Source organism: Ornithodoros turicata, chromosome 5, assembly GCF_037126465.1.
Source record: "Ornithodoros turicata isolate Travis chromosome 5, ASM3712646v1, whole genome shotgun sequence".
In the NCBI taxonomy this organism is placed as follows: Eukaryota; Metazoa; Arthropoda; class Arachnida; order Ixodida; family Argasidae; genus Ornithodoros; species Ornithodoros turicata.
In genome coordinates, this window is record NC_088205.1 from 46,768,063 (window position 1) to 46,781,161 (window position 13,099).

General features: G+C 49.9%; 1 protein-coding gene across 2 annotated transcripts in view; it reads left to right on the forward strand.

Moving 5' to 3' along the window:
• Window positions 1-13,099, forward strand: part of LOC135395983 (uncharacterized) — a 105,740-nt gene that overhangs the window by 27,306 nt on the left and 65,335 nt on the right. Inside the window, exon 1 of one of the 2 annotated variants that reach the window (XM_064627061.1) lies at window positions 10,856-11,389. The exons of the other annotated variant lie outside the window; for it this stretch is intronic. Coding sequence (XP_064483131.1) covers window positions 11,285-11,389 — 105 coding nt within the window. The 5' untranslated portion in view covers window positions 10,856-11,284. Of the gene's footprint in view, window positions 1-10,855; window positions 11,390-13,099 lie in introns of those variants that run through there. 2 annotated transcript variants of the gene reach the window in all.

Consider the following 13,099-nt stretch of genomic DNA (forward strand, 5'->3'; position numbering starts at 1 on the left):
GCCGGAAGTTGGGTCGCTGGAACCATACACCAAGTAATCAATCAGCTCAGCACGCTTCGCTGTGTTCCCAGCGCGACGTAGACGAAATTGCTAAAAACAGGCACAGCAGCCCTTTAAAGTGCACCCTGCCGGAAGTTGGGTCGCTGGAACCATATCACCAAGTAATCAGTCAGCTCAGGACTCTTCGCTGTGTTCCCAGCGCGACGTAGACGAAATTGCTAAAAACGGGCACACCAGCCCTTTAAAGTGCACCCTGCCGGTAGTTGGGTCGCTGGAACCATATCACCAAGTAATGAGTCAGCTCAGCACGCTTCGCTGTGTTCCCAGCGCGACGTAGACGAAATTGTTAAAAACGGGCACACCAGCCCTTTAAAGTGCACCCTGCCGGAAGTTGGGTCGCTGGAACCATATCACCAAGTAATCAGTCAGCTCATGACGCGACGTAGACGAAATTGCTAAAAACGGGCACCCTAGCCCTTTAAAGTGCACCCTGCCGGAAGTTGGGTCGCTGGTACCATATCACCAAGTAATCAGTCAGCTCAGCACGCTTCGCTGTGTTCCCAGCGCGACGTAGACGAAATTGCTAAAAACGGGCACACCAGCCCTTTAAAGTGCACCCTGCCGGTAGTTGGGTCGCTGGAACCATATCACCAAGTAATCAGTCAGCTCAGCACGCTTCGCTGTGTTCCCAGCGCGACGTAGACGAAATTGCTAAAAACGGGCACACCAGCCCTTTAAAGTGCACCCTGCCGGTAGTTGGGTCGCTGGAACCATATCACCAAGTAATCAGTCAGCTCAGCACGCTTCGCTGTGTTCCCAGCGCGACGTAGACGAAATTGCTAAAAACGGGCACACCAGCCCTTTAAAGTGCACCCTGCCGGAAGTTGGGTCGCTGGAACCATATCACCAAGTAATCAGTCAGCTCAGGACGCTCCGCTGTGTTCCCAGCGCGACGTAGACGAAATTGCTAAAAACGGGCACACCAGCCCTTTAAAGTGCACCCTGCCGGTAGTTGGGTCGCTGGAACCATATCACCAAGTAATCAGTCAGCTCAGGACGCTTCGCTGTGTTCCCAGCGCAACGTAGACGAAATTGCTAAAAACGGGCACACCAGCCCTTTAAAGTGCACCCTGCCGGTAGTTGGGTCGCTGGAACCATATCACCAAGTAATCAGTCAGCTCAGCACGCTTCGCTGTGTTCCCAGCGCGACGTAGACGAAATTGCTAAAAACGGGCACACCAGCCCTTTAAAGTGCACCCTGCCGGAAGTTGGGTCGCTGGAACCATATCACCAAGTAATCAGTCAGCTCAGGACGCGACGTAGACGAAATTGCTAAAAACGGGCACCCTAGCCCTTTAAAGTGCACCCTGCCGGAAGTTGGGTCGCTGGAACCATATCACCAAGTAATCAGTCAGCTCAGCACGCTTCGCTGTGTTCCCAGCGCGACGTAGACGAAATTGCTAAAAACGGGCACACCAGCCCTTTAAAGTGCACCCTGCCGGAGGTTGGGTCGCTGGAACCATATCACCAAGTAATCAGTCAGCTCAGGACGCGACGTAGACGAAATTGCTAAAAACGGGCACCCTAGCCCTTTAAAGTGCACCCTGCCGGAAGTTGGGTCGCTGGAACCATATCACCAAGTAATCAGTCAGCTCAGCACGCTTCGCTGTGTTCCCAGCGCGACGTAGACGAAATTGCTAAAAACGGGCACACCAGCCCTTTAAAGTGCACCCAGCAGGTAGTTGGGTCGCTGGAACCATATCACCAAGTAATCAGTCAGCTCAGCACGCTTCGCTGTGTTCCCAGCGCGACGTAGACGAAATTGCTAAAAACGGGCACACCAGCCCTTTAAAGTGCACCCTGCCGGAAGTTGGGTCGCTGGAACCATATCACCAAGTAATCAGTCAGCTCAGCACGCTTCGCTGTGTTCCCAGCGCGACGTAGACGAAATTGCTAAAAACGGGCACACCAGCCCTTTAAAGTGCACCCAGCAGGTAGTTGGGTCGCTGGAACCATATCACCAAGTAATCAGTCAGCTCAGCACGCTTCGCTGTGTTCCCAGCGCGACATAGACGAAATTGCTAAAAACGGGCACACCAGCCCTTTAAAGTGCACCCTGCCGGTAGTTGGGTCGCTGGAACCATATCACCATGTAATCAGTCAGCTCAGCACGCTTCGCTGTGTTCCCAGCGCGACGTAGACGAAATTGCTAAAAACGGGCACTCCAGCCCGTTAAAGTGCACCCTGCCAGAAGTTGGGTCGCTGGAACCATATCACCAAGTAATCAGTCAGCTCAGGACACTTCGCTGTGTTCCCAGCGCGACGTCGACGAAATTGCTAAGAACAGGCACACCAGCCCTTTAAAGTGCACCCTGCCGGAAGTTGGGTCGCTGGAACCATATCACCAAATAATCAGTCAGCTCAGCACGCTTCGCTGTGTTCCCAGCGCGACGTAGACGAAATTGCTAAAAACGGGCACACCAGCCCTTTAAAGTGCACCCTGCCGGAAGTTGGGTCGCTGGAACCATATCACCAAGTAATCAGTCAGATCAGGACGCTTCGCTGTGTTTCCAGCGCGACGTAGACGAAATTGCTAAAAACGGGCACACCAGCCCTTTAAAGTGCACCCTGCCGGAAGTTGGGTCGCTGGAAGCGTCTCACCAAGTAATCACTCAGCTCAAGACGCTTCGCTGTGTTCCCAGCGCGACGTAGACGAAATTGCTAAAAACGGGCACCCTAGCCCTTTAAAGTGCACCCTGCCGGAAGTTGGGTCGCTGGAACCATATCACCAAGTAGTCAGTCAGCTCAGCACGCTTCGCTGTGTTCCCAGCGCGACGTAGACGAAATTGCTTAAAACGGGCACATCAGCCCTTTAAAGTGCACTCTGCCGGTAGTTGGGTCGCTGGAACCATATCACCAAGTAATCAGTCAGCTCAGCACGCTTCGCTGTGTTCCCAGCGCGACATAGACGAAATTGCTAAAAACGGGCACCATAGCCCTTTAAAGTGCACCCTGCCGGAAGTTGGGTCGCTGGAACCATATCACCAAGTAATCAGTCAGCTCAGCACGCTTCGCTGTGTTCCCAGCGCGACGTAGACGAAATTGCTAAAAACGGGCACACCAGCCCTTTAAAGTGCACCCTGCCGGAAGTTGGGTCGCTGGAACCATATCACCAAGTAATCAGTCAGCTCAGCACGCTTCGCTGTGTTCCCAGCGCGACGTAGACGAAATTGCTAAAAACGGGCACACCAGCCCTTTAAAGTGCACCCTGCCGGTAGTTGGGTCGCTGGAACCATATCACCAAGTAATCAGTCAGCTCAGCACGCTTCGCTGTGTTCCCAGCGCGACATAGACGAAATTGCTAAAAACGGGCACCCTAGCCCTTTAAAGTGCACCCTGCCGGAAGTTGGGTCGCTGGAACCATATCACCAAGTAATGAGTCAGCTCAGCACGCTTCGCTGTGTTCCCAGCGCGACATAGACGAAATTGCTGAAAACGGGCACACCAGCCCTTTAAAGTGCACCCTGCCGGTAGTTGGGTCGCTGGAACCATATCACCAAGTAATCAGTCAGCTCAGCACGCTTCGCTGTGTTCCCAGCGCGACGTAGACGAAATTGCTAAAAACGGGCACACCAGCCCTTTAAAGTGCACCCTGCCGGTAGTTGGGTCGCTGGAACCATATCACCAAGTAATCAGTCAGCTCAGCACGCTTCGCTGTGTTCCCAGCGCGACGTAGACGAAATTGCTAAAAACGGGCACACCAGCCCTTTAAAGTGCACCCTGCCGGTAGTTGGGTCGCTGGAACCATATCACCAAGTAATCAGTCAGCTCAGCACGCTTCGCTGTGTTGCCAGCGCGAGGTAGACGAAATTGCTAAATCCGTGCACACCAGCCCTTTGAAGTGCACCCTGCCGGTAGTTGGGTCGCTGGAACCACATCACCAGTGCGTTCATAATTTGCGCACGTCTCGTATGCGTCATTTGACCTTATTTCTGAATGCACCCATACTGACCTCACACCCTTCAGGCCTCACCAGTGACTACACTCACACAGACCTGACGCCCCTCAGACCTCATGAGTGCACTCACAGGAGGTCTGATGAGGGGCAAAACCTCATGAGTGCTCTCATAGAAGACCTCATGAGTGCCCTCACGGATGGCCTCATCGCGGGCTTGCCCTCACTTACCCTCACCTCAAAGGCGTGAGGTGAGGGTGAGGGGCACTCATGAGGGCCCTCATGAGTGAGTTCGCCAAGCCTTTCCGACCGCTTTAAAGGGCTCCTGTGCTGCATTCTTCGGGAATTCGCGGCCAACACTGCCAACGCCAATGTTGGAAAGTGTCCCACATGGTTACAGATATGGTTCTTCCAGCGCAATAGGAGCCTTTCCGACCGCTTTAAAGGGCTGCTGTGCCGCGTCCTACGGGTATTCACGGCCAACACTACCAATGTACATTGGCAGTGTTGGTCGCCAATTGCTGGTTGCGAATTCCCGAAGAATACAGCACAGGAGCACTTTAAAGCGGTCGGAAAGGCTCTTATCGGGGTACAAGAACAATATCTGTATCCATGTGGGGCACTTTCCAACTGGGACATTGGCAGTGTTAGCCGCGAATTCCCCAAGAATGCAACAGTGGAGCCCTTTAAAGCTGTCGGAACGGCTCTTATCGGGGTACAAGAAGAATATCTGTAACCATGTGAGGCACTTTCCAGCAGGGACATTGGAAGCGTTGGCCGCGAATTCCCGAAGAATGCAGCACAGGAGGCCTTTAAAGCGGTCGGAAAGGCTCTCATCGGGGTAAAAGAACCATACCTGTAACCAAGTGGGGCACTTTCCAACAGGGACCATGGCAGTGTTGGCCGCGAATTCCCGAAGAACGCGGCACAGGAGCCCTTTAAAGCGGTCGGAAAGGCTCCTATCACGGTGCAGGAACAATATCTCTAACGGTGTGCGGCACTTTCCAACAGGGACACTGTCAGTGCTGGATGCGAATTCCCGAAGAACGCGGCACAGGAGCCATTTAAAGCGGTCGGAAAGGCTCTTATCGGGGTACAAGAACAAAATCTGTAACCATGTGGGGCACTTTCCAACAGGGACATTGGCAGTGTTGACTGCGAATTGCCGAAGAACGTGGCAAAGGAGCCTCCAAAGCAGTCGGAAAGGCTCCTATCGCGCTCCAAGAACAATATCTGTAACCGTGTGGGGAACTTTCCAACAGGGACATTGGCAGTGCTGGATGCGAATTCCTTGAGAACGCGGCACAGGAGCCCTTTAAAGCAGTCGGAAAGGCTCTTATCAGGGTACAAGAACAATAACTGTAACCATGTGGGGCACTTTCCAAAACGAACACTGGCAGTGTTGACCGCGAACTCCAAAGAATGCAGCACAGGGGCCCTTAAAGCGGTCCGAAAGGCTCTTATCGGGGTACAAGAACAATACCTGTAACCATGTGGGCACTTCCCAACAGGGACATTGGCAGTACTGGATGCGAATTTCCGAAGAATGCAGCTGATGATGATGATGATTAGGATTTTAATGGCGCAAAGGCAACTTTGGCCATAGAGCGCCACGAAGAATGCAGCACAAGAGCACTTTAAAGCGGTCGGAAAGGCTTTTATCGGGAAACAAGAACAATATCTGTAACCATGTGGGGCACTTCCCAACAGGGACATTGGCAGTACTGGATGCGAATTCCCGAAGAATGCAGCTGATGATGATGATGATTAGGATTTTAATGGCGCAAAGGCAACTTTGGCCATAGAGCGCCACGAAGAATGCAGCACAAGAGCACTTTAACGCGGTCGGAAAGGCTTTTATCGGGAAACAAGAACAATATCTATAACCATGTGGGGCACTTTCCAACAGGGACATTGGCAGTGTTGGCCGCAAACTGCCGAAGAACGCGTCACAGGAGCCCTTTAAAGCGATCGGAAGGGGTCTCATCGGGGTACAAGAACAAAACTGTAACAATGTGGGGCACTTTTCAACAGGGACATTGGCAGTGCTGGATGCGAATTCCCGAAGAATGCAGCACTGGAGCACTTTAAAGCGGTCGGAAAGGCTCTTATCGGGGTACAAGAACAATACCTGAAACCATGTGGGGCACTTTCCAACAGGGACATTGGCTGTGTTGGCCGCAAACTCCTGAAGAACGCGGCGCAGGAGCCATTTAATGCGGTCGTAAAGGCTCTTATCGGGGTACAAGAACAATATCTGTAACCATGTGGGGCACTTTCCAACCGGGATATTTGCCGTGTTGGGCGCGTATTACCGAAGAACGCGGCACAGGAGCCCTTTAAAGCAGTCGGAAAGGCTCTTATCGGGGTACAAGAACAAAAGCTGTAACCATGTGGGGCACTTTACAAAAGGAACATTGGAAGTGTTGGCCGCGAACTCTAAAGAATGCAGCACAGGAGCGCTTTAAAGCTGTCGGAAAGGTCTTATCGGGGTACAAGGACAATACCTGTAACCATGTGGGGCACTTTCCAACAGGGACACTGGCAGTGCTGGATGCGATTTCGCGAAGAAGACAGCAGAGGAGCCCTTTAAAGCGGTCGGAAATGCTCTTATCGGGGTACAAGAACAATATCTGTAACCATGTGGGGCACTTTCCAACAGGAACATTGGCAGTGTTGGCCGCGAGCTCCAAAGAATGCAGCACAGGAGCCCTTTAAAGCGGTCGCAAACGCTGTTATCGGGGTACAAGAACAATCACTATAACCATTTGGGGCACTTTCCAACAGGGACATTGGCAGTGTTGGATGCGGATTCCCGAAGAATGCAGCACAGGAGCACTTTAAAGCGGTCGGAAAGGCTCTTATCGGGGTACAAGAGCAATACCTGAAACCATGTGGGGCGCTTTCCAACAGGGACATTGGCAGTGTTGGCCGCAAACTCCCGAAGAACGCGGCACAGGAGCCCTTTAAAGCGGTCCGAAAGGCTCCTATCACGGTGCAAGAACCATATGTGTAATTATGTGGGACACTTTCCAACGGAGACGTTGGCAGTGTTGGCCGCGAATTCCCAAGAATGCAGCACACGAGCCCTTTAAAGCGGTCGGAAAGGCTCTTATCGGGGTACAAGAACAATGTCTTCAACCGTGTGGGGCACTTTCGAACAGGAACATTGGCAGTGTTGGCCGCGAATTCCCGAAGAATGCAGCACAGGATCCCCTTAAAGCGGTCGGAAAAGCTCTTATCGGGGTACAAGAACAATATCTGTAACCATGTGGGGCACTTTCCGACAGGGACATTGGCAGTGCTGGATGCGAATTCCCGAAGAATGCAGCGCAGGAGCAGTTTAAAGCGGTCGAAAAGGCTCTGATCGGGGTACAAGAACAATATCTGTAACCACATGGGGCACTTTCCAAAAGGGACATTGGCAGTGCTGGATGCGAATTCCGGAAGAATGCAGCACAAGAGCACTTTAAAGCGGTCGGAAAGGCTCTTATCGGGGTACGAGAACAATATCTGTAACCATGTGGGGCACTTTCCAACACGAACATTGGAAGTGTTGGCCGCGAACTCCAAGGAATGCAGCACAGGAGCCGTTTAAAGCGGTCGGAAAGGCTCTTATTGGGGTACAAGAACAGTATCTGTAACCATGTGGGGCACTTTCCAACACGGACATTGGCAGTATTGGATGCGAATTCCCGAAGAATGCAGCACAGGAGCACTTTAAAGCGGTCGGAAAGGCTCTTATTGGTGTACAAGAACAGTATCTGTAACCATGTGGGACACTTTCCAACGGGGACGTTGGCAGTGTTGGCCGCGAATTCCCAAGAATGCAGCGCACGAACCCTTTAAAGCGGTCGGAAAGGCTCTTATCGGGGTACAAGAACAATATCTGTAACCACGTGGGGCACTTTCCAACAGGGACATCGACAGTGTTGGCCGCAAATCCCCGAAGAACGCGGCACAGCAGCCCTGTAAAACGATCGGAAAGGCTCCTGTCGCGGTGCGAGAACCATATCTGTAACCATGTGGGACACTTTCCTACGGGGACGTTGGCAGTGTTGACGGCGAATTCCCGAAGAATGAAGCACAGGAGCTTTTTAAAGGGGTCGGAAAAGCTCCTATCGCAGTGCAAAACTCATACCTGTAAGCACGTGCGGCTCTTTCCATCGGGGACGTTGGCAGTGTTGGCCCCGAAGTCCCGAAGAATGCTGCACAGGAGTCCTTTAAACCGGTCGGAAAGGCTCCTATCGCAGTGCAAGAACCATATCCGTAACCATGTGCGGCTCTTTCCCACTGGGATATTGTCACTGTTGGCTGAGAATTCACGAAGAACAGGGGTCCTTTAAAGCGGTCGGGATAGCTCCTATTGCGGTGCAAGAACCATATCTGTAACCATTTGGGATACAACATCGAACTGGGGGTGGGGGGGATGCGTTATTGAAAGAAAAAAAAAAGAAAGAAAGGGCGGAAAGGCTAGTCAGGCGAAGACCGTCTTGCTATTCCTTCAAGAAAACTGGGAGCTGGGATATTGGTAATGTGAGCAGGGCATTCCCAGCAACTCGGCACAGCAGGCCTTTAAATCGGTGAAAGCGGCTCTGATCGCGGCGGAAGAACCATATCTGTGACTATTTGGAGGCGGTTCACCAAACCGTAATGCGAGTAGCAGTCCCACCGTGAGGTTGAAGGAGAAGCGCACTAGAGGGTGAGGCCTGTTAAGAGGAGGGAAAGATGTATGAGGAATTGAGGTGAGGGTGAAGCGATGGTCAGCCCCTGCTGGGTGCTGAGGTGCATGATGGTGACTGCCCTGTGAGGCCACTGATGAGTTGAAGGCTTCTGATGGTGAGATCGTGAGGGCTCTGACTTGATTTGATTCAATCCAAGTCTGGTGAGGGGAACGCTTAAAGTGGGTGAGTGACGGTGAGGACGAGTAAAGGCACACATTTTGAGGGCCGTGAGGGTGAGGGCGAGTGAAGGCATGCGCTTGTGAGGGACGTGAGGGCGAGTAAGGGCGTGCAGTTGTGAGGGCATGTGCCCGTGAGGCTGAGGGCGAGTGAGGTTTGCGCTTATGAGGGCCGTGAGGGTGAGGGCGAGTGAAGGCGTGCAACTGTGAGCAGCATGAGGGTGAGGGCGAGTGAGGGCATGTGCCCATGGGGGCCGTGAGGGGGATGGTGAGTGAGGGTTCGCCAAAATGCCCACCTATGGACGCCACATATACTAACACAACCACAATGTTTGGTACGTGAGTCCAGTCTCTTCACTTTGTCGTATTCTAAGTGCATTCAATCCGTAATCTCAGCAAATGACTGACAACATACCTCTTTGGTGTGAGAACGGTCTGCGGAAAAAGAAGGTGGAAGAAAGAGCTGGGACGCCCTCAGGCTGCTCACAGCTCTCTCCCTTGACATTTTTACACTTTGCAAGAGGGCAGGACGCAGTCCGGGCACTATTCAAAACGTTCAAGACATTTTGAGGTAAGAGTTGTTTGCAACCCAAAGAAGTGGTTGTGATTAATTTCAGTTACTGTAATAATTAATGCATTTAAAAGAACGAATGACTTGTAAGAGATAGACTGTTAAGCCTAAGAACTTCTTAAAGGCGAAACTTTCCATTGATAACTTGTTCCATGACGTAAGACCTATCAATTGAAAATAGGAACTGCATGCAGAACCATGACAATATGATCCATGTGTGTGCATGTTGCTAATAAAAAAGAAAATAAAACGTTGTGGTTGTTGTTGTTGAACGTCAGAAGTGGCAGTCGACGGCTATTTTGTCACATTCACTATAGGCCTCCAAATTTTCTATACTGTAGACGATAACGACGAAAGCGAAATTATGAGGCCAGCACTATACGTACATAATTAGTCGTACACCATCACATTCTCTTTACAAAAGCAAAAGGTGCTGCTTGGAGGTCGCTGACTTCTCTGCAGTTCAAACAGGCACAAAGCAGCGCGAGCCGTGTACTATACACCAGTATTCAGAATGACGACAAATTCCTGATGACAATGAATAGTGATAAGACGTGATAATGGTGAGGCGAGTAGTGTAAGGCCCGCCTATACAATGCAAATTTTCTGCACCACGTTTAGCAGCTGGATAAAATCATTGCGAAGGAGGTTGAGGTCACACATTCTGTTCAGAAACCTAAATATTTAAAACATGCTAGCATTAAGTAGTAAATATGCATGAAGGTCTGCAACACACGAAAAACGAAACTGCTTAGAATAATCCGTGTGGTTGATACGAGGTAGGGATTTACTCCTGTATGGCTAATCTGCCTTGGTGAGAACGTGAATTTCTTTCTCGTACTTTTTTTTACTTGTTTTCTGTTTCTTTTTCCCACTGTTGACGGGCTAGAAAGGTTCCAACCCTGAAGTTAACTTGGCAGAAGCCTATAGAAATACTAGTGTCAGCCACAGTTCAATCCACACTGATCGAGAAGGGCAACAGGAGGAGCACCATTTCAGACTGCAACGGCTGACGAATTCCGTTTAAGATTATGTGCGGGAAGATGCATCATTTCTTGGCATTTATGGTGAGGAATATTATTCCGGGCTGGCGTGAGTTCACGAATGCTTTTCACTTTGCGCTGAACTGAACCGACAAGAAGCACTCGCAACGCCGAGCCTGAGTACTACATGCTTCCATTCCTGCGTTTCTAAAAATGCACAGAACAATACACACTTTCCTGTCCTCTTCTTTCGAGGTTTCTTTTCACACGCCTCCGTAATTCCGTATGCTACAGTGCAAGTCGACGATAACCTTCCTACATCGCTCGAAAGCATGCACTCACAGCATAAGAAAACAGCTCGTACCACGCCAACTCTCCAAGCGGCTCACTTGCGAATGCACCACGCGCGTTCGATTCCTACACCCAAGAACCGGTTTCCCACCGGAATCTGTTCTCTCGCTAACGGTTTCCCACTTTCCCACAAAGGGCGAAAGGAACACCTACTTGTCTCCATCGATGTCCTTTGGCATGGGCTCGTTGTCACACGAGCATATTTTTCCAGCGTGGTGTCACCGAGCGACGGTTAATTAAATGGGCCTTCCAACAGCCTTATGAAGTGACCGGTGTTAAGGGGCTTTTCAACATCTGCATTGTTTTCATCACGCTTTCCGTCGGACTCCCAGCTTGATTGATAGATGACCTCAAGTTCTTGACGCACACATGTCATAACACCATTTTGGAAGACCGCTAACGTGAATGAAGGACTGCAATTGAATCGTCAAAGAAAAACAAGTGTGATATCGCCTGTCTCGTGGTGGACATCAGGAGCGTTGCTTCTTGAGGTGTGGCCTTAAAATAACCGGAGAAGGAAGATCATGAGTGTGCTCCAAGAACAGGACAGTGAAAAATGTGGGATGGGTCACTGTTGTGGATTTTGTAGTCTCGCCAACATTGTCTATTTCATCGGCATTGCCAGTGTTGTGAGTACGATCACGTTTGCTATTTTATAGGATCTTAGAGGTTGTTTCTCAGTAAGCGCGCGACATCACCGAACCTTTTCTCACGAAGGAAATTACACCGAGGACATATTTTCTTGGTTCGTGTTGCCTGTTTTTAGAATTTATCAACTTAAGCGGTAACAACTTATGACAGCAAGAATGTAAAATATACGTATAGTCGGCCGTCGTTAATCCTGGAAAGGACGCTTTGCAAATTCCTAGTGGTGTTCAGCAGTCCCGAGGACGTTTGGTGGGAAATTGTAACCAATGTGTGGGGCTGCGTATGTCGAAATATGTGGGGGGAAAGAGGGGGAGGTTAGCGAAGCTTGTTTTGGGGTTCCTAAGCAAGCGAGCCTCGTATTAGAAAATACCACCACAAAGTAAATGACGACCTGTTACGTTTTAGCGAAATCATGTTTAAGAATGGCGTTTTTAGTGAAATACCTATTGCCCCGCGATGACTTTTGTTCTGGTTTGATTTCCTTCTTCGGTGAGAATACGTACGCGCGAAAGAGGACGAGGTAGCTTCTCTTCGTCCTTGTTTTCCCGGCGGCTGTTATTCGAGATTGACTGTTAACCCGTTTGCATACATTAGTTTGGAATGTATATTAACACCTACTGCGCAACAACTGATACCACACTGTCGGGTACATACTTTACCATTGGAGATCAAAATAGACGATTACAACAGCGTAGACAGGTGGGGTAGTTGGTATGTATCCATTCAACTTAGCAGCAGGCAGACACAGAGACGGACGCTAACTCGCACTAACATTTATTGTACAAGCACGCTTAAAGACACGATGCAACACAATCCAATCTCATGACAAACATTGCGAGCTGATCATTCTTTTTCCTTTCCTTGTTTGTCATGAGATTAGCAGTTACACCTTCCGCGACTGTATCTGCATGCTGCTAAGTTGAATGGATACACGATTACATTTATCGTGCAAATGCAGACTTTCTTGCTATTGTAACATTATAGAGACGGAGAATCAGAACGAAAGTAGCCGTTATTAACAAAACGGATTGGCGTTATCTCCACCATTTCTGTATCGGTCACTGTAGTGACACTTGTCAAGACGCTTTCAAGTTTTATGAAGCTTCTATCGTTCAAGATCCATCTTAAGAACTTTAATCTTTGTTGAGTGAGAGTCACGCTGACATGAACCGTGATCTTTTTGCCGCGAATATTGAGGTTACGCTTTCGAACAGGGACTGAAGCCGGAACAGAACCGAAAACCGCTTGGAACCCAAATTTCTTCCAGGACCGTAACCGAAACGTGACCGCAATTCACCATCGACAATTAACCGAAACCATAACCTGAACCGAAGAATGTGATTTCGGTTACCGGTTCAAATGAATCGGTTCAAGCGTGAACGCGAACAAGTTTGGATGCGATATTTGTATTATGGCTTTACAACTCTGATTAGCGGTGTTGCGCGTGCTTCTATTGAAGTAGATCTCTTCGTCATGTGTTTTTCATTCAGAAGTTGTGCAGACAACATACGATATTATGCGCTTGAGCCCATAATCGGATGACATACGCATCGTTTGACATGTATTACGTAGCTCCGGCCAACCTTAATAATAACACTGGAAATTTCGGTCTGATTTTCCAGCGCGATAACAGCCACCTTGGGCGCACTGGGGGAATGTTAAGTGAACAAAATCCTTGCGTTAAACTAACA